Source organism: Aspergillus pseudotamarii (genome assembly GCF_009193445.1).
Source record: "Aspergillus pseudotamarii strain CBS 117625 unplaced genomic scaffold BDV38scaffold_20, whole genome shotgun sequence".
NCBI lineage: Eukaryota > Fungi > Ascomycota > Eurotiomycetes > Eurotiales > Aspergillaceae > Aspergillus > Aspergillus pseudotamarii.
Window position 1 is genome coordinate 405,943 of NW_022475034.1, and position 16,817 is coordinate 422,759.

The 16,817-nt window shown below is 48.0% G+C and overlaps 7 protein-coding genes across 7 annotated transcripts; 2 read left to right on the plus strand and 5 right to left on the minus strand.

Moving 5' to 3' along the window:
- Window positions 1–501: 501 nt before the first annotated feature.
- On the minus strand, window positions 502–2,508 carry BDV38DRAFT_281967 (fungal specific transcription factor domain-containing protein; the record flags this gene model as incomplete). Its single annotated transcript, XM_032059691.1, has 5 exons — window positions 502–906; window positions 972–1,263; window positions 1,317–1,728; window positions 1,786–2,461; window positions 2,497–2,508. The coding sequence occupies 5 exons, from the start codon at window positions 2,506–2,508 to the stop codon at window positions 502–504; spliced, it is 1,797 nt and encodes a 598-aa protein (XP_031914731.1).
- A 169-nt stretch (window positions 2,509–2,677) lies between these two features.
- BDV38DRAFT_244247 (uncharacterized protein) lies at window positions 2,678–2,916 on the minus strand. The gene has a single exon (XM_032054294.1). The coding sequence runs from the start codon at window positions 2,906–2,908 to the stop codon at window positions 2,741–2,743; it is 168 nt and encodes a 55-aa protein (XP_031914732.1). The 5' UTR covers window positions 2,909–2,916; the 3' UTR covers window positions 2,678–2,740.
- Window positions 2,917–3,119: 203 nt separating this feature from the next.
- On the plus strand, window positions 3,120–4,934 carry BDV38DRAFT_292232 (MFS transporter; the record flags this gene model as incomplete). The annotated part of the gene is made up of 4 exons (XM_032061968.1): window positions 3,120–3,141; window positions 3,311–3,375; window positions 3,431–3,820; window positions 3,881–4,934. 4 exons carry the CDS (start codon window positions 3,120–3,122, stop codon window positions 4,880–4,882), a joined length of 1,479 nt encoding a protein of 492 aa, XP_031914733.1. The 3' UTR covers window positions 4,883–4,934.
- Window positions 4,935–5,358: 424 nt separating this feature from the next.
- Window positions 5,359–9,640, minus strand: BDV38DRAFT_244255 (hybrid sensor histidine kinase/response regulator). Its single transcript, XM_032054295.1, has 6 exons — window positions 9,353–9,640; window positions 8,130–9,257; window positions 7,345–8,076; window positions 6,019–7,282; window positions 5,839–5,953; window positions 5,359–5,790 (listed from the first exon to the last, which is right to left on the minus strand). Exons 1-6 carry the CDS (start codon window positions 9,607–9,609, stop codon window positions 5,579–5,581), a joined length of 3,708 nt encoding a protein of 1,235 aa, XP_031914734.1. The 5' UTR covers window positions 9,610–9,640; the 3' UTR covers window positions 5,359–5,578.
- Window positions 9,641–9,790: 150 nt separating this feature from the next.
- BDV38DRAFT_244258 (uncharacterized protein) lies at window positions 9,791–10,149 on the plus strand. Its single transcript, XM_032054296.1, has one exon. It carries the CDS (start codon window positions 9,907–9,909, stop codon window positions 10,087–10,089), a length of 183 nt encoding a protein of 60 aa, XP_031914735.1. The 5' UTR covers window positions 9,791–9,906; the 3' UTR covers window positions 10,090–10,149.
- Window positions 10,150–11,964: 1,815 nt separating this feature from the next.
- Window positions 11,965–13,845, minus strand: BDV38DRAFT_69274 (fungal specific transcription factor domain-containing protein). Its single transcript, XM_032063780.1, has 2 exons — window positions 13,159–13,845; window positions 11,965–13,103 (listed from the first exon to the last, which is right to left on the minus strand). The coding sequence occupies exons 1-2, from the start codon at window positions 13,597–13,599 to the stop codon at window positions 12,066–12,068; spliced, it is 1,479 nt and encodes a 492-aa protein (XP_031914736.1). The 5' UTR covers window positions 13,600–13,845; the 3' UTR covers window positions 11,965–12,065.
- Window positions 13,846–15,013: 1,168 nt separating this feature from the next.
- BDV38DRAFT_281971 (NAD(P)H-dependent flavin oxidoreductase) lies at window positions 15,014–16,207 on the minus strand (the record flags this gene model as incomplete). The annotated part of the gene is made up of 4 exons (XM_032059692.1): window positions 15,014–15,160; window positions 15,224–15,952; window positions 16,032–16,114; window positions 16,165–16,207. The coding sequence occupies 4 exons, from the start codon at window positions 16,205–16,207 to the stop codon at window positions 15,014–15,016; spliced, it is 1,002 nt and encodes a 333-aa protein (XP_031914737.1).
- Window positions 16,208–16,817: the final 610 nt, after the last annotated feature.

The following is a 16,817-nucleotide window of genomic DNA, read 5'->3' on the forward strand; positions in this document are numbered from 1 at the left end:
CAGCCGAGTCATGCGATGTAGCGATGAGCGTGAATCATTTTAGCACCTAGAGCATATTCCAATCCCATCGCGCCATGCTAATTAAATGCATTCATGCAAGGATGGAACAAACGTAAATAAATGGAAAGCTGAGAGAGGATTTAGAGAGTTTAATGGATTGTAAATCCTAAGGCCGACGCGAATTGAGAAAAGCACTGGGAGCAGGGGCTATTATGTAGAGGATCGTTGGCTGTCTGGGTGGCTCACTGAGGTTTGGCCAGAGCAACACCCAGCGCAAGCAGAATAAAGCCGGAGCAGTGTTCGGTGGGGGTGGGAGGCAAAGAAGAGGACCGGCTAGGGATGAGTGCAAGTTCGATAGGACAGAGTTAGGGCACAAGAGATGGGAAAGGCGACGCTGGAGGGGTGGGGGCAGTTGAATGCTTTCTCGCTAACAATGTAACTTTATATGTGGATAGCAAGCTTTGTGCCCAGGCCTGAACCCCTGGTTTATGCCCGAAAGCTTTAGAAGACAGGCCCACAAAACAAATCAAATCCAGGGTCCCAATTACTCCCATCATCTGAGTGAAGTAAACTGTTGATTGTAAAGTCGTTATCAAGGAGTTCCGGAAAGGCCCACGAAACATCGCTGCTGGTTCCAGCATCGTTGACACTCGAGCCTGGCGTGACATACGAGGGGTCAAGGATTTGGTCCAGGATGCGGGTCAGTTTCGCCTTGACCTTCTTGCAAAATCCCAGATTGCCACTGCCGGGCCTAGCTACCCAGCTTAGGCAGGAGATGTAGAGGGTGAGCTCCCGTATTATTTCCGCTCGAGGCAAATTAGGATAAGTAGGACTCAGTACTGATTTGGACGATTGGAGTAACTCCGTCGCAAGAAGCTCCGCACTGGGGAGACCGTACGGTAGGAACTGTAGCGAGCATTAGTTTATCCATGAATGACTAATATTTTCCCAATGTTGCCATTGCTACATACAATGCTGGAAAAGTCGCTTCGGACTTCTCTTGATCTTTCTCGATGTTCATTGATCACGAGGACGGTGGAAAGGATAGTCTTGGCCACAATAAGAAGCTCCTTGGGCTTTTCGCTTTGGCATCCCTGGGCCGCAAACCGATGCAACAAGAAGATTGAGTGAAGATAATCCAGATAGATGGACAAAAGAGCAATAATGTCTTGGCAGGGCATCTGTTCATTCCACATGTCTGGTGAATATTTCATATGGTTCGGGCACGTATCCCAAATTGAATGAAGGTTTTGCAAGATATTGCTATGAGATTATTAACTCGAGTATTGTTAACGGTTCTTCTGTGTACCTCATACCTTGTCCTTCCTTCGATGTCGACATAATTAACCCCCAAATGTAGCTCAAGAATCTCCTCTCGTATTGTCGCCAGAAGGAACCGAAGACGAACTATAGTAGAGGGGCGTCGTTTGCCGTCAGCATTCCACCCATTACTATCTAGCATTTCGAGACCCTCCTCATAATTCGAGGCATCTATGTCATCATCAATGTCCAGTGGCGGCTTCAAGACACAATAATGTCGAGTTAGTGAGGGTGGTCGACCTAGTATTGTGGCAATAGTTTTATCCATAGAATACACTACAGCGAAGCATCTCCTCCGCCACAAGTCAATAAACCCCGGGTACCGTCCCGTAGGGATGTCATACTGATGAATTCCCGTAGCGTAAATACATGAAGAGAGCTCCCCAAGCGACGAGTATAACCAGCGACCTACACGAAATGTCAGTAATGTTCTAACGAGCAATAGGACGTATGACAGCTCCATACTTGAATCACCAAATCTTTGAGAGGCAAGCATCATCTGATAATATTTCAGACAGACCATAAGTTGATTGACAACCGGTAGTGCATTGCTAAGTGGTAGTAGTTGATCAGTGACCTCGAGCATTTCGGCGAGAACCACATCTTTGCTCCTCTGTTGGGGGTCAATACGGGTAGCATCACGCTCGGGGGTGTGGATCAAGCCCATAGTGGCAATCTGTATTATACTGCCAATGGTTTCCCACCTCACATTCTTACCACTGATCCAGTGGCATAGCTCACCAGCATGCATGGCCAATTTGCCGGGGACTTGTTGGTAGGAGTTCTCGAAAACGCGAACAACGGTGCGTAGCCTTGATGGTTCATCTTGGGCAATATAGTCCCCAAAGATATCCCATAGCATCTCCAGCGCGGGTAGCATAAGCACTTCGGGTATAATAGGTGTTCGCCCAATCTGATACACCTGTTTCACTAAACCTCTCACCAGGATTGCATTATCGGCCAGGAAATCCAGGATTCTAAGTCCCAGATCTAGTTGCCGCGGATCAATAGTATACGTTGTACGGTCAGTGTCTGCAACGCCAGGATCACTATCACCAACCCCCTCACTCATCAAGGAGCGATAGCTGGTTGGGCCGAGAAAGCCAGCACTCTCCAGTGGCGGCGTACTCACCACGACCGCCTGGCCATGCGATGGTATCAGCTCTGATGATCCACCTTGGTGTACATCGTGACTATCAAAAAATTAGCCTAATGAGCATCAGGTTCTCAGTCAACCAGAAGAAAAGCGGGAAGGCCCACGATGCGGGTGATCCGGAATTTCTTGGCTTCCGCTGTCCTCTGCTCTTCGTTACTGATATAGGTCGAAATGTTCTTGTCATCGGCGCCGGATCATAGACGCATGGGACATTCTTTTGAGCACATCGACCACATTTGGGCAATGCGTGGTCACATTTGGTTTTCAATTTCCGACACGCTTCGCATGAACGTCGACTACCATTACGACGAAATAAGCTTTGCGAAGTGGAGTCCATAAAAGGGGTTTGTACATATAAATTATACTGTATGAGAAGGCAAAGAAATTAATGCTTGGCCTTGTTCCATGGCGGTTGGTATAGTAGGAATGCATAGCAGTTGGGCGGAAGAATCAGACTGACGGAAGTCCGGCCGGTGGGTCCGGACTAAAATTGCCTAATTCGGAATGGCATTTTGATACTCATGCTCCGGACGGACATCGAAAACCTCCACTCCGCTTGCAGAACTTGAAAACGGTTTGCCTCCTTAAACGTAGTATATAACTATGCTGCTCGTGGCAAATCCAAGTTGGTGCATTCTAATCAATGTCCCTGGTTTTACGCCTAGGTTAGTAAGCCATTCCAACTGTTGCCTAAGTAAAGACCTCGCCATAGAAGAAAGCATATCGATAAACTTTGACTAACTATATGATCATAAAAGTTCTTTACAGGGATCCACCTGTCTTTTCATGCGATGAATGAACACTCTCATCAAAATGCTACCAGGAAAGGGGAAGACCGAGATCTTGAGCAAGCACAACCCGAACATGAGAAGGAGGAGCCAGAAGCGGCGTCGAAACTTGTACAATAGCTAATCCCGATGATCCTTCTCCAAGATAGTGTACTGACAGGTTCAGGTCCAATGGGAAGGCCCTGACGATCCAGAAGATCCAAAAAATTGGAAGACGAGCAAGAAATGGATGGCAGTCATTACCGTGTCGTGTTTTACATTCATATCCCCAGCCTCATCCTCCATGGTAGCACCTGCCCTCAGTACCATGGCGAAGGATTTTCACGTAACCGACGAGATCGAATCTCAACTTATGTTATCAGTCTTCGTTCTCGCATATGCTGTCGGGCCACTTTTCCTTGGCCCTCTCTCAGAGATTTATGGGAGAGTGCCTGTCCTCCAGTTGGCTAACCTACTGTACCTTGTGTTCAACGTCGTAGGGGGTGTAGCAAAATCCAAAGGCGAGATGATCGCGTTCCGGTTTCTTGCAGGACTAGGGGGTAGTGCGCCTCTGGCTGTAAGTTATTCTTCCTCTACATCTCATGATATGGTAAATTGACTCTCGATGGGTATTTAGATCGGAGGCGGCGTACTGAGCGACCTGTTCACCTCAGACGAGCGTGGAAGGGCCATCGCTATCTACAGTCTTGCACCGTTGCTTGGCCCAGCCATAGGTCCCATAGCAGGCGGGTTCATAACAGAGAATACCTCTTGGAGTTGGATTTTCTACGCCACGTCAATTGCAGACGGCGTGATTCAGCTTTTCGGCCTCTTCTTCCTTCGAGAGACTTACACCCCTGTGCTACTAAAGCGCAAAGCAAAGAAGCTTCGCAAGGAAACCGGAGACCCCGGATACCAAACAGAGGTCGAGATGTCCAACAACCAAACAGTCCTCCAAGTCCTGGGCGCTTCCCTTGTCCGCCCATTCAAACTGCTAACCACGCAACCGATCGTCCAATTCATTGCCGTCTACATGGCCTTCATGTACGGCCTAATGTACCTCGTCATGTCCACATTCCCAACCCTCTGGACAGGGCCCTACAACGAGAGCATCGGAATCGGGTCCTTAAACTACATCGCCCTTGGTCTGGGCTACTGGGGCGGGTCTCAGATCTGCGCCATGCTAAATGACCGCATCTACCGCAGACTCAAGAAGAAAAATGGGCAAGGGAAGCCCGAATTCCGAATTCCTCTTCTCGTGGTCGCCGTTGCCTTCACACCCATCGGACTGTTTATATACGGCTGGACCGCCCAGGCACACACGCACTGGATTGGTCCGGATATTGGCGCCTGCATCTTTTCCATTGGTATCATCACTGCTTTTCAATGTATGCAAACCTACATCGTGGATGCTTACACGAGGTATGCGGCCAGTGCGTTGGCTGCGGCAGCTTGTTTACGTTCGCTCGCTGGTTTCGGGTTTCCACTTTTTGCGCCGTATATGTACCAAGCACTGGATTATGGGTGGGGGAATAGTCTTTTGGCGTTTGTTTCCATTGGACTTGGTGTGCCGGCTCCTATCTTCCTATGGTTATATGGTGAGAAGGTGAGGAAGATGAGTACATATGCGGCCGGCTGAGTGTGGCGTGCTGTAGCACGCCTGGATATTCACAGGCCAGCGAGATACGTGGATGACATGATGAGAGCTCATAGCGCAAAATCTAAACACATAGATGGATAGACATACCGTACATATATACATAAATAGACGCCGATAATATTACCTTACGTCTGATTACCATTCCCTCATTAGAGTCCTGAGCATGGAAGCTGGTAATCGAGTAGAAAGATGATTGACGAAGTTGGACTAATCTACCGGTGCAAGTGACAGGCAAAAGCATATAGATCTAATGAAAAGAAGGCGAAACTAAAGTGATGAAAGCCAGCAGCTTGCATAGAGGAACAAGTGTATCTTACATGACATAACGGAAAAGCAGATAGTATACACCCGATATACTAGGCCGAGAAAATATCACAGTTGCCATTCTCTCAATCACGACTCGATTTAATGCATGACTAACACGAATACGGATAAACCGCCAGTGATAACTACTACCTATGCGTATACACTAGGCCGGAAGAGAATCATTGATCATAATAGTATATAGCATAAGATATCGAGCTGTCGGTCCTCACAAGGACTGTCCTTTGGCTCAATATTTAGTCATTGCTACAAACCAGGGGCAATATATACAATGAATGACAATGCCTTATTTACAGTGGCAGATCATTGGCCGGCATCATTTCCATGTCGCAAAGCGAGTATGAGTCCACATCATGCAAGGTTCATAACCTTCTTCAAAGCTTTCAACGAGATAGGTTTGACCATGTAGTCATCTACACCGGCAGCCTGTGCCTCTTGCAGGGCCTCTGCTGAGCCCAACCCGGTGACGGCCATGATGCGCGATGGCGTGAGGTTCCGTTCCTTCTCATACCGTCGAATGTGGCTTGTCGATTGAATACCATCCATTACGGGCATTGATATATCTAGGTTTGTCAGCCAGGACTTTTCGTAACACAGGAATCATGACATACCCATAAGGACATAATCGTATCGTCGACGGGTATCTTTGTATTTATTGAGAGCGATTAATCCGTCCGAAGCAGTTTCGTAGCTGCAGCCTAATTTACGGAGAAAGGTGGACAGGATCTATAGAGCGAATGGTCAATAAACAAAAAATGGTGGTTTAATACATGATAATCAAAGCAACTTACTCTTAGATTGATATCATTATCATCCACGACGAGACAATGTATCGTATCGGTGTTCTGAGGGGCCTGGGGAGGAGGACGGAGAGGTAGTGCTACTCCCACATCTTGTGGAGCGTCAGGACTAGCTGGCAATATAAGCTCCGATGAGGAAGGCTTTGGTAAAACTGCATCGTTAGAAGTGGGAAGGGGATGACTAGGATTTTCTAGGGGCTTTGAATAGAGTTCCTGAGTCCTCTGAAGTACGTCTTGGAACTCGGCTGGCCCGAATGGCTGCGATACCCGGATCGCATTCGGTGGTAGGTCATTTAGGCGAGGTCTGGGACCACTAAGAATGATGAAAAAGTGGATCCCGGTTCTTTCAGAAAGTTCACGGGGTAATTGACCGTCGCATGTCGCCTTAGCGAACTCCTCCTCTTCGATGATAGCCACATCACCCCGAGCATCTTCTATAGACTGCGCTATCGATAGACTCCAACCGGATTGCGCCATCAGCACAGGCGCCAATGCGCTCCGAATGGCGAGTTTCCTCTTGGCTTCGGCAGGCAAGATTCCAGTAGGTGTATCCTTTATGCCTGGATATCCTTCGAACCCAACCAGGCAGGCCTTCACCGGAACGCTCGACGTAGAAGTGGAAGAGGGATAATCGCTGACAAATCGTCGAACAGGGATGTAGATGTCCACCTGTGTACCAACTCCAACCTCACTTCGAACATTGACATGCCCGTCCATGGCGTCAACTAACTGGCGTACGATGCTAAAGCCTAGTCCTAGACCCTCCGACAGGGTATTCTCTTGTGCGAAAGGGGAAAAGAGCTTGTTTCTGAGAAACATCCGATCAATGCCTTTACCTGTGTCTGTCACACAGAGATGAGCATAAATTGATTCGGCGTCAGACTGCTTCACAACTTTCGAAAGAGAGACCTCTACAAACCCAGCACTGGTGAATTTCAACGAGTTGCCAAGGAGGTTCATAACAATTCGTTTCCAAGCCCCCGCCAGGGATTGCACTTTCCATGCGTGTCGTTCCTCAATGCGAACAACAACCGTGGTTTCGCCGGGGGGGCCGTTGTTCTTGGGAGTGTCTAAAGGGTCCACAAAGGGCACAGTCGCCTTAGGTACCCACTGACCAATATATTGAACCCTTGTGACCTCCTCGATCAAATGAGCCAAATCAAACGTCGTCGCCAGACTGCCGTGGGAGGCTTGGATGCGGTTCTCTCGTGCGGCATCCTCTATAGTCAGATTGTTGATCTTGGAAAAGTCTAGCCTGTAGGAACGATAAGCAAGTTGAAGAGAGGTGTTGGAAGCGACAAATATAATCACACTCACAGATGATTCAGTGTATCAAACAAAGCCAAGCCGCATGTTTTTAACATATTCATCCAGTGAATCTGGGTCGGTTGAAGAGCGGTCCCTTCGAGCACTTCTGCGCTGGCTAGGATACCATGTAGTGGCGAGCGAAGCTCATGGCTAACTGATGAGATGAAATCGGATTTTGACTGTTGCGTAGTGGACCAATCGATCCGAGCCAATTCGGAAATAATGGAATCTCCGAGTACTCTCAAGTACGGCAAGTCGTACACGCCCAACGCACGGTCGCTACCGCGAGACCACACCAACGTGCCGGCGACCCACCGTGATTGCCTCCAGCACCATAGGGGAGACCAAAGAACACTGTACGCATCCGGAAGGTGGTGCTGGAGCTGTCGGACAAGGTCACGCAGGGATTTGGAGTTCTCCGCACTGGCATCCCGTCGTATTCCTCCTCCAAATTCACAGTTGTCCTCGTCCATCCGTTCATGGAGGTTGAAGAACTGGCCCCTGGGGAAAGCCGCAATTAACTGGTTGAGAAGTCTCTCGGTAATCGATAAAACGTCAGAACCAGTGGGTGACGGTGTCTTTTGGGCCCAGCCCAGCACTTCACATGGCTTTTCCGCGATTTTGGATAGCGCTCCCACCCCCGGTAGATCAAGAGGACTAGGGAGGGGGTCGGCAAGGAATTCTGGATTTGCTGTGGTGGGTAGCGGTTCCCAACTTCGAGTCTCGTCATCCGATAGCACCCTAGCTCCTTGGTTAGTGATGGATCTAGTGTGGCCTACAATGAATACACTAACACGCCCGAGTTACATCGACTCGCATCAAGGAAGAGTACCCCATCTAGGTCCAGTGAATCCCGCAGGGAGACACTAGCTCGAGTAAAGACATGAGAGATTTGGTCCGCGTTTCTCAAGCAGCGTTTGACCGACACCGTGGGCTGTTCGTTGCTTTCCGAGGCAGTCTCCTCTGCTGGCGTTGGTGCTGCGGACTGCGATGAATTGTAAAGGAAGGATGACGTCTTCGTTTGTTCGGAGGACGTTACACCTGAAAACAGCGATGACAACTCAACCTCGGACGCAGTCGACCCGCTCATAATCGGACCCTCCGTATTTCCAAAAGCCCCAGCACCCGTGGTGGGGAGAGTCAGTGACGGCTGATCGCGAGGAGAGTTGAGTGTGCTGAGCGTTGATTGTCTGCTGATCGGGAGAGGCACCTCGGCCGGGTCGAACTCCCCATGGTCCTTGACGAAATTCGTGAGGCCTTTAATGAGTTTCTCAGCGCGGTGATGATCAATGGAGATGCGGACTTTGTCAAGGTGCAACGCTACCGCATCTGCAATCTCTTTCAGGGCGTCCACCTCTTCTTCCGCAAAGTGCCCTCGTGGTTTGTTGTCCACGACACAAAAGGACCCCAACACGACCCCGGATGGGCTAAGGAGTGGCACCTCGGCGTAGAAGCGGAAGTAGGGCCACCCTACTACATATGGGCGATCGTTGAAAAAGTCCTCTTCGGTAAAATCATGGACAATGAAACGGGAGCTGTTGGCGATCATATTCGGCGTCTCGACCGCCTTGGACATATCCTGGCCGGTGAACAGGGAGATGGTATGCGGACACACCCCCCAGGCCAGATCGATCGTTCGCACACCAAGGTAGATGGCATCATCTGGGAGATGTCGATCCTTGTCACGTAGCGAGATGGAGCCCGTGGCCTCTGCGATTATATGCTGATTCCCATCGTCGATGATGGAGATAAAGGCTCGATTGCATCCGAAGCGCAACACGGCCAATTGGCTCAGGGCGGTCAGGGTAATATCTGAGGACAAACGAGGTGACTCCTTGTCGGCATCTCCTTCTCCTGCTGTTGTCTGTTCCCCTTTGTTGGGCTGCGACAGAGAGGGGATGCGATCGAGGGTGCAGTAATACCTGTGTTGTTACCGACGATGGAAATGATCAGCGGATCAACACCCGACAGAATAACTATGGCCCAGTGCTATATGCGTGCCTTGTCGTTAACTCACCTGGATAACTCTCTGATCCTTTCACGTTCGGCATCTGTGGGGGGAGGCCGCGGAAAGGAAGCTGCCATCCTCACATATCTTCCAAGCGGAGTGTGTTGTTGTGATTGTGGAGGAAAGAAAGAGAACGCCCGGAAAAAGAAGTTGAAACTCTTGGGAAACCTGACTGCCTGAGGCCGGAGTGTAGGGTCCTGAGGTGTAGTCCAGGTTTTCCCATCGCCTGATTGGTTAGCATTGGGTCTAGACTCATCTGGAAACATGGAATCAAGAAAAACGTGCCGGGCTGGAAAGCCACCCAATCACCTGACATACGTTGCGCTCGCTTGCGGATTCGATGACGTCGATTCTCCCGCGTTTTATACTGTTGCTCCCCCACATCGCCCCTTCACAACGGTTGCCACTTCGGCCGAAGCACGACTTACTGTACAGTTCCTGGCTAATGCAATGCTAAGTGTTGATCAAACAATTAGTGACCTCTACTATAACTAAAGGTGTCTAGGATCCTTCTATAGCCAAGCCGCGGCAATACTTCTGCTCTTCAATCACGTGATCCGTAGATGCCTGAAGGAAATGAGGTGTTTCTCTTCCTCACTGTCAATATTGCTGTACGACTCAGTCTTGCCAGTTTTATAACTCTCTATACTTACCTGAGGTCATGCGGTGAAACTATGGTAAAAGGCATGCCGTGCAGACTGGAGTCATTGATCGCTTTAGTGTCTCCAACTGTCAAAAATATATAACTCTCTAAACCCCACCATGACAGGACCAACTTTGCGCAATGAATGTGCAGCACTTGGCGGATAGACTTCTTTTCCTCGATGATAGATGTAGCCCGTACTAGCACTGGTCATCTTCCTTCAATGAGACATTGTAAACAAAACCATAACTTCAAAGAATGAACAAAGATGCCGCGGAAGAAGACCTTAAAGAGTGCTTGTATCAACTCTAGTACGTGAGATATGAACTTGGAGACATGCGACATTTTATATTTTCTCTCGAGTCTACGCCTATGATTTGGAAAGTTCCATCCCGTCCCCAGTAACAATGTCTAGGGTTTTACAAGGTTTCATAGTCCTTTACTCTGGTAAACGTTATCACAATAGTAATGTCCCTCCTTCATCGGATTTCTTAACTGTGTAGAGCCACTACACGTGGTAGAAGTACCTTGTCATACGGAGAGTTGCACTATCCAGGACGAAGGAGATTGCACACAGAGTCCATTTATGATGTATAAGTATCCCATCGACAGCCTTCTGAGTAGAGGACACAACGCCTCGATATCTTTCCATATAACCCTAAAAATTCAACACCACTACGAAGGACCCAACCTCACAACGTCTTTACCAACCCGGTCAATCAGCCTCCAAGATTAACAGGATGGTACTCATCTATATCACCGTTCGCTTCAATCCCCATTACAGGAGCTGGGATACCCGGTTGAGGTCCATACACAGCCACGTTAAGCGTGGCCTTTTTCGAATGTCGTGGCATGAGCTTCACGACCTCCCGCATGATACTCTATGTAGGGGGATCTCTATAGATAATTCCTGGACGGGCTGCGATCTTGGAGATACCCAGCTGCATGAGGTTGTTAGATGTCAGGCGTTGGAGGAAATTTCTGCAGAATATTATGGAGAAAGTGCCGAGCAGTGCATTTTCAGGACTATGAATGAGCATATGTATACTGCAAGAAGGGCTCTGAACCGAAGTCGACATCACGAGGAGAGATAGCGGCTCTAAGCATATGGTTGCACGGGTTTGAATTTAAAGTGGCATGTCTAGACGAACTGCTGCCAGTTTTGATGAATATGAATACATGTTAAACCAAATCAACTATTAATTATAACAACCCAGGCCACAGAAATTGGCACTAACCAGGGGTAAACAATATAAAGAGGTGAGCTGATCAAAGTTTCCTCTGTGACGTTGGTAGATGACAATTGTTTTTGAATGAACTAGACATTGTTTTGACTCCGAAGAGTACGTAAGTAATGTCCATCTCAAACTTTCATATTATCATCGTGGGGGCTTCCAGTTCATAGCAAATGACGGAACTCTTTCTGGAGACTGGGTCTCCCGAATGCAAACAACCCAAGCATTTGTGCAGGCTTTTTATGTCGCTTCGACACCTGCCATCTAGACCAAGTCTCGGCTCAGATTGACGTTTCTGATGAGAGATAGCTTGATAATGAGCCCGCTGGCTTCTCCAGAACCATTCACTATCTGCCTCCAGAGACTCTAAATACCGCTTGAGAGAATGTGTGATACAGCCTTTGATTAAGGTGGGCCTAGATGCGAGGCAGGTTGCGGCGGATATAAATAATGCCTCCGGTATAACTCGATGAAATGTCTCAGAATTGCACGGATGGCGCGAGTGAAGTGTTGTCTTCACAATAAACGATCATGGATGGGTGTGCCTATAGTCTCAGCATCATGCTGCAGACTGACTTCCCAGAAGATGGCAATAAGTTGGATGCCCGGCGTGGGCGTTGAAATTCTGTTCGGATTTGGATGACTTCTTCATTGAACGTACTCCTCTCGGTCTTATGCGCCATGACCTTCGTGATGAAGCGCAATATGACCCCAGGGATGCTATAGTTGGTGTTGGTGAGCCCAGTATTCAAGAGCCCCGTATGCCATGGCGGCTGGTTCACCCGATGCCCGTGACCGCAAAATCCTAACATAGCGTTTGACTGCTTGGAACAAGTCTCATAACCTATTTATACTCTGTTGGCGAGCACTTTTGGAGAGCAGTTAGTATAAGATGAGTGACAGTATCCATAGAAGAGTGGACATCTTGGAGCCTCTTCATTAATTCAATACATGATTGAATGTCTCTCATAGTCACCCCTTGCTTCAAGGGAGAGGAGGTCTGTACTTCCGCCAGATGGATTATCATTGCAATCAGAATAGTGGTGGAGCCGATAATCGGGAGCGAGTGCAGAACATTCATCTGGTCCAATTCGGTGGCAATCTCCGTGATCTGTGTAGCAGCATGTTGCATGCGGGAGGTTGACGAATGGAATATTCGAGACTGATAAAGAACGCAAACCACCCCGTGATAGACCATGTGCAAGACGTTGCGGTGTAAGGTGACTATTTGGCTTTCACTGCTGCCGATCCCAGATACTGTTGGTGGACGTTGACATATGGGTGGCAAGCAATACTCCCAGTCTGCCAATGCCTTCTGAGACATCCAAATATTGGTGAGATAATCTGAGTGGTGTTTGTTCGGAGTATCTGGTGTCTTGGAGGTAGTCTCGGCAGATAATTTCTCTGAGTTGCACCTGGCCTGCACGTTTAACACTCTCCTGATGCACAAAGATAACTGAGCCTGGGAAACACAGATATCGGCCAGGTACCTTTGAACCTCTTGACGCCGAATAAAAGTGCACCCCGGCAGAAAGAGCTGGCTCTCGATGGGGATGTGGCCGAAGTCAAAGTCATCTTCAGTTAGCATGGAAAGGCTGAAATCGACACTCCTGATTAGTGGCAAGCATCTTAGTCTGAGCGAGATTAAAGAGTCCACGACGTAACATGTCCAAGCAATTCTTCTGTGAAGCTTTTGATTGTGGTGTCCAGCATAACCGCTGGGAAGGTCTCGAAAGAGCCCCAACATTAGTGCCAGTGAAATGGCAACCTCAATCCAATATCGACTATCTTTCCCATCTGTAGCTTTGGCACGGTGTGTCATAAGAAGCAGAGCTTGAAGATTAGTGAGTGGATCCGATTCGTAATGCGACTGGTATAGAAGCTATAATGTGGTTAGCTCGGACAAAGCTTCGTGAACTACGTTGAGAGCCACAAACATTTGCTCTTTGGAAGAATGCTTCATGAGCTTCTTCACGGCTCGAGTAGCCAGCTTTTTGAAGGTGGTCAAGGTTGACGAAGGTCGTTGCCGAGAACATGATTGCCTGGAACAGAAGCAAGCTAATCTGGCCTTGACTACCTTCTTTGTTGCTCACAATACTGGTAAAGGTCTGCCAGTTTATGATGGGCATACTCGGTAACACACATTCAAAGAATGTCTGTAACAGGGCTTGTTGGAGTGGAAAGCTTGGCAGGGTCAACGCCCCTTGTAGTAGAAGATATTCATATTTGTCTTCACCTATCGTCGTGCAGATTGGCCTCACAAACCCCTGCAAATAGTTTGCCGAGCATGTCTCCGGACAAGACGAGGGTGACTGAGGAGTCAAATCGATGAACAAGTTCCTGGAATCCTCTTCCAAATGGTCGAGGAGTATCTCCATTGTCGACGGCCGAAGTTTCAGTGATTTGGAGGTAGGTACAGGAGCTTATGAGCTGAAATCTTTGTAGCAGATCAATGAAATGGGAGATACTTGATAGTCTCGCTCTGCACCCGCAAACCCATTGAGGGCAGATGGACTGCTAACATATCTTTCCTGCTAAAAGGTGTATGGGCGAAATGGCTGACTTGTTTGAGAAATACGCTACAAGAAAGTTAGGGGATATAACGATCTCTGCTTCGACCACCCTAGAGCTTTGCCGTTGTCGGGCAGGGGTATTGATTTGTCAACACGGAGAGATTAAACAGCCGATAGTACCTCGGAGTCGCTGGTGGAGCTCCCCCGTATCTACTCCGTCTCCGAGGACGTGCAATGTGGAGGATGGAGTCTGGGGGAATCCCAAGGGTGTGATCATTGCGGTTAGCTCTCAAAGCTAATCTTGATTACAGAGCCTAGCCGGCTGCGTCGAGAATCGAGATACCAATTGAGTTCAGTCCTTGAAGATTAACTCTTGAATTCGCGCCAAGATTTGTAAGACACGACGGAACCGCGGATCTTAGGAGTTAGAATACGGAGTAGATGAAGGAGGGTGTTAGCATCATGAGCACTTTAAGGTTATAATTTTCCAGGTATCACTAATTTACTATAGTCCGTCAATAAACCCTATATGAAGACACTACTTGCAGTCCATGTATGGGCTAGCTAAATGGTAAGTTCTTGTATTTGAAGCCCGCGGGTACCGAGGTAAGGGTTTCCTTGTTGGGACTAGCTTGAAGCTGAGTTTGGTATTGCTTGCGAAGACAAGGCATTGATTTCATCTGTAAACGGTTAGCGTATCCATAGATAAGCTCGATTATCCTCTTTCGGCATAGCCCCAGAACTCTATTTCTGTCCAAGGCGAGTTCGGGTTTGGTATAGTGAGTATCGCATCAGCCCTAACCTAACGTGACAAAAGTCTTTTCCAGCGTGGGCAGCTACCACTTTGTGATGGCTCAAAAAGAAATGCTGAGATTACCAGTTCCCTAGGGCTAGTTGAGGCTTTTACAATGTGATTGGGAATTAGTATGTTGCCTAGAAAGCTAATGTTTTATATGGGCAATTCTGGGTGACGAGGCTACGGAGTATATAGTACCTTGTTCTAGATTGGGTTAGCCAAGAAGCAACTGTATAGATCATGTTCATTCTAATTCATTCAACATGATATCATATTTGACTAGGAGTGGTATGTTAAACGTGGTGAGTCAGGACGTAACACGTCCGATATAGTTGGATAGCATAAGCCAGGCGTGAGAGTAACATTTTCAAAACTATATGAACAACAAAGCGAGATAGAGTTTTGTGGATCATTTATGGATCAGGTGTCCAAGGCATGACCTTGACGCCGTATGACTTTTTCGGTCGAGTGGTATTGAGATAATTATAACTTGCTCTGCAGGGGGCGATCATGGTAAAGCCTGTGAATTCCTTCAATTGCCAGCACCGACTCCCGTTCGACACGACGAACTAGATCTTCACACGTGGGAATGTCCTGGATCAGTCCAACAGCCTGGCCGACCGTCCATACCTAAAATTTCAAATTGTGAGCTTCGATGGGTTCCATAGTAAATTCGATGGTCCAATAACTCACCCCATGATGAATATCTCCATTCAGAAACACCTGTCGACCACGCTGACCATTAACAAATGGCGCAATGTCAGAAAACTCGCCTGACGCCGATTCTTTCTCGATTTTCAGCACAGCCTGAGTGACTGTATTTGCAAAATAACGACTAGTATTCCTCCATCGCCGCATAACCAAGGTAGTATCCGTTTCCTGTGCATGGACAATAGCCTCCTTAATCTTCTGGTGGATAGGAGCTTCGACCGTGCACAAGAACCGAGTACCCATATTTATACCTTCTGCCCCAAGCGCCAGAGCAGCAGCCAGTCCCCGCCCCTCCGCAAACCCACCTGAGGCAATAAATGGCACCTTCAGCTCTTGGCGAGCGCGCCCAAGGAGAATGAAGCTTGTTAAATCATGCTCGCCAACGTGGCCGGCACATTCGAAGCCGTCGATGGAAAGAAAGTCCACACCCAGTTTAATGGCCGACTTCGCATGTCTAATCGTAGTGCATTTATGTAGGATGATTATGTTTGCCTTCTTGAGTTGTGCGATGATAGGCCCTGGATTGTGACCTGCTGTTTCCACGATTTTCACTCCCTCTTCTGCTATGACGCGTGCGTAGGCCGCGTAGTCTGGGGGATTAAGAGAGGGGAGTAGGGTAAGATTTACCCCGAAAGGTTTGTTGGTCATGGATTGGCATTTTCTGATTTCTTTTCGTAAATCGTCAGGAGTACTTTGTGTTAGTGCACTGAGCTGGATTAAGAATAACAGAAGAAACCGTTAGAATATGGATCAATATGAGGGAAGGTATTCGGAAGGAGGTAGCACGTACTATACCCAATCCACCGGCATTACTGACTGCAGAGGCTAGCTCCGCATAAGCAACCCATTGCATACCCCCTTGAATGATCGGGACTTAGGAATGGTGAGCAACTGTTTAAGTGGACAGGGGGAGCATAGATTACCTGCAATTCCCAACTTGCGGGTCAACGCGGTGTTGAAAGGCATCTCGAAACAATATAGATTTATTATGAGAGGCACGGTAGCGACGCCGTTTCAAATGGATTAACAGAGGCTCTGGTAGACAATAAGTGCGAAATTGTTCGAAATAGTGAGACACTTCGTAATAGTAAAACGCTTGTTGGAAGTCTGGGAGGGAGCCAGTTAAATGTCCAGTTACTTTCTACACCATCTTGTAATCTTTGCTGAAGCTGTACATACTTATTGGGTCTACAATACGGTTAGCCGCGGTTCCACACAAATCTCTATCTTAATAACGTGAATATAATCTAGAGCCATGCAGTTGTTTTCCTGAAAGTCTCATTCTGTAGTTTCTATGTGTTCGCTTCCACAATAGGGAAATGTCGCGCCGGAAATAGGGTTGCGTCAATTCGGTGCCCGCCGCAGGGAAAAGAAACCCCCATGGATTTTATTCTTGTGGCCAATAGGTATACTGGCTCATGGAAACGGACTTGTGTGGGCCGGCTTTGAAATCAGAAGAGTCGAGAATGTTGGTGTTAACCTTTCACCACCGTAAGGTGTTGGTATATCTGTACTGAAATATCCTGTATAACCAGATGAATTACTAGCCACCTATGGTGTAGTGCGTGGCAGGATT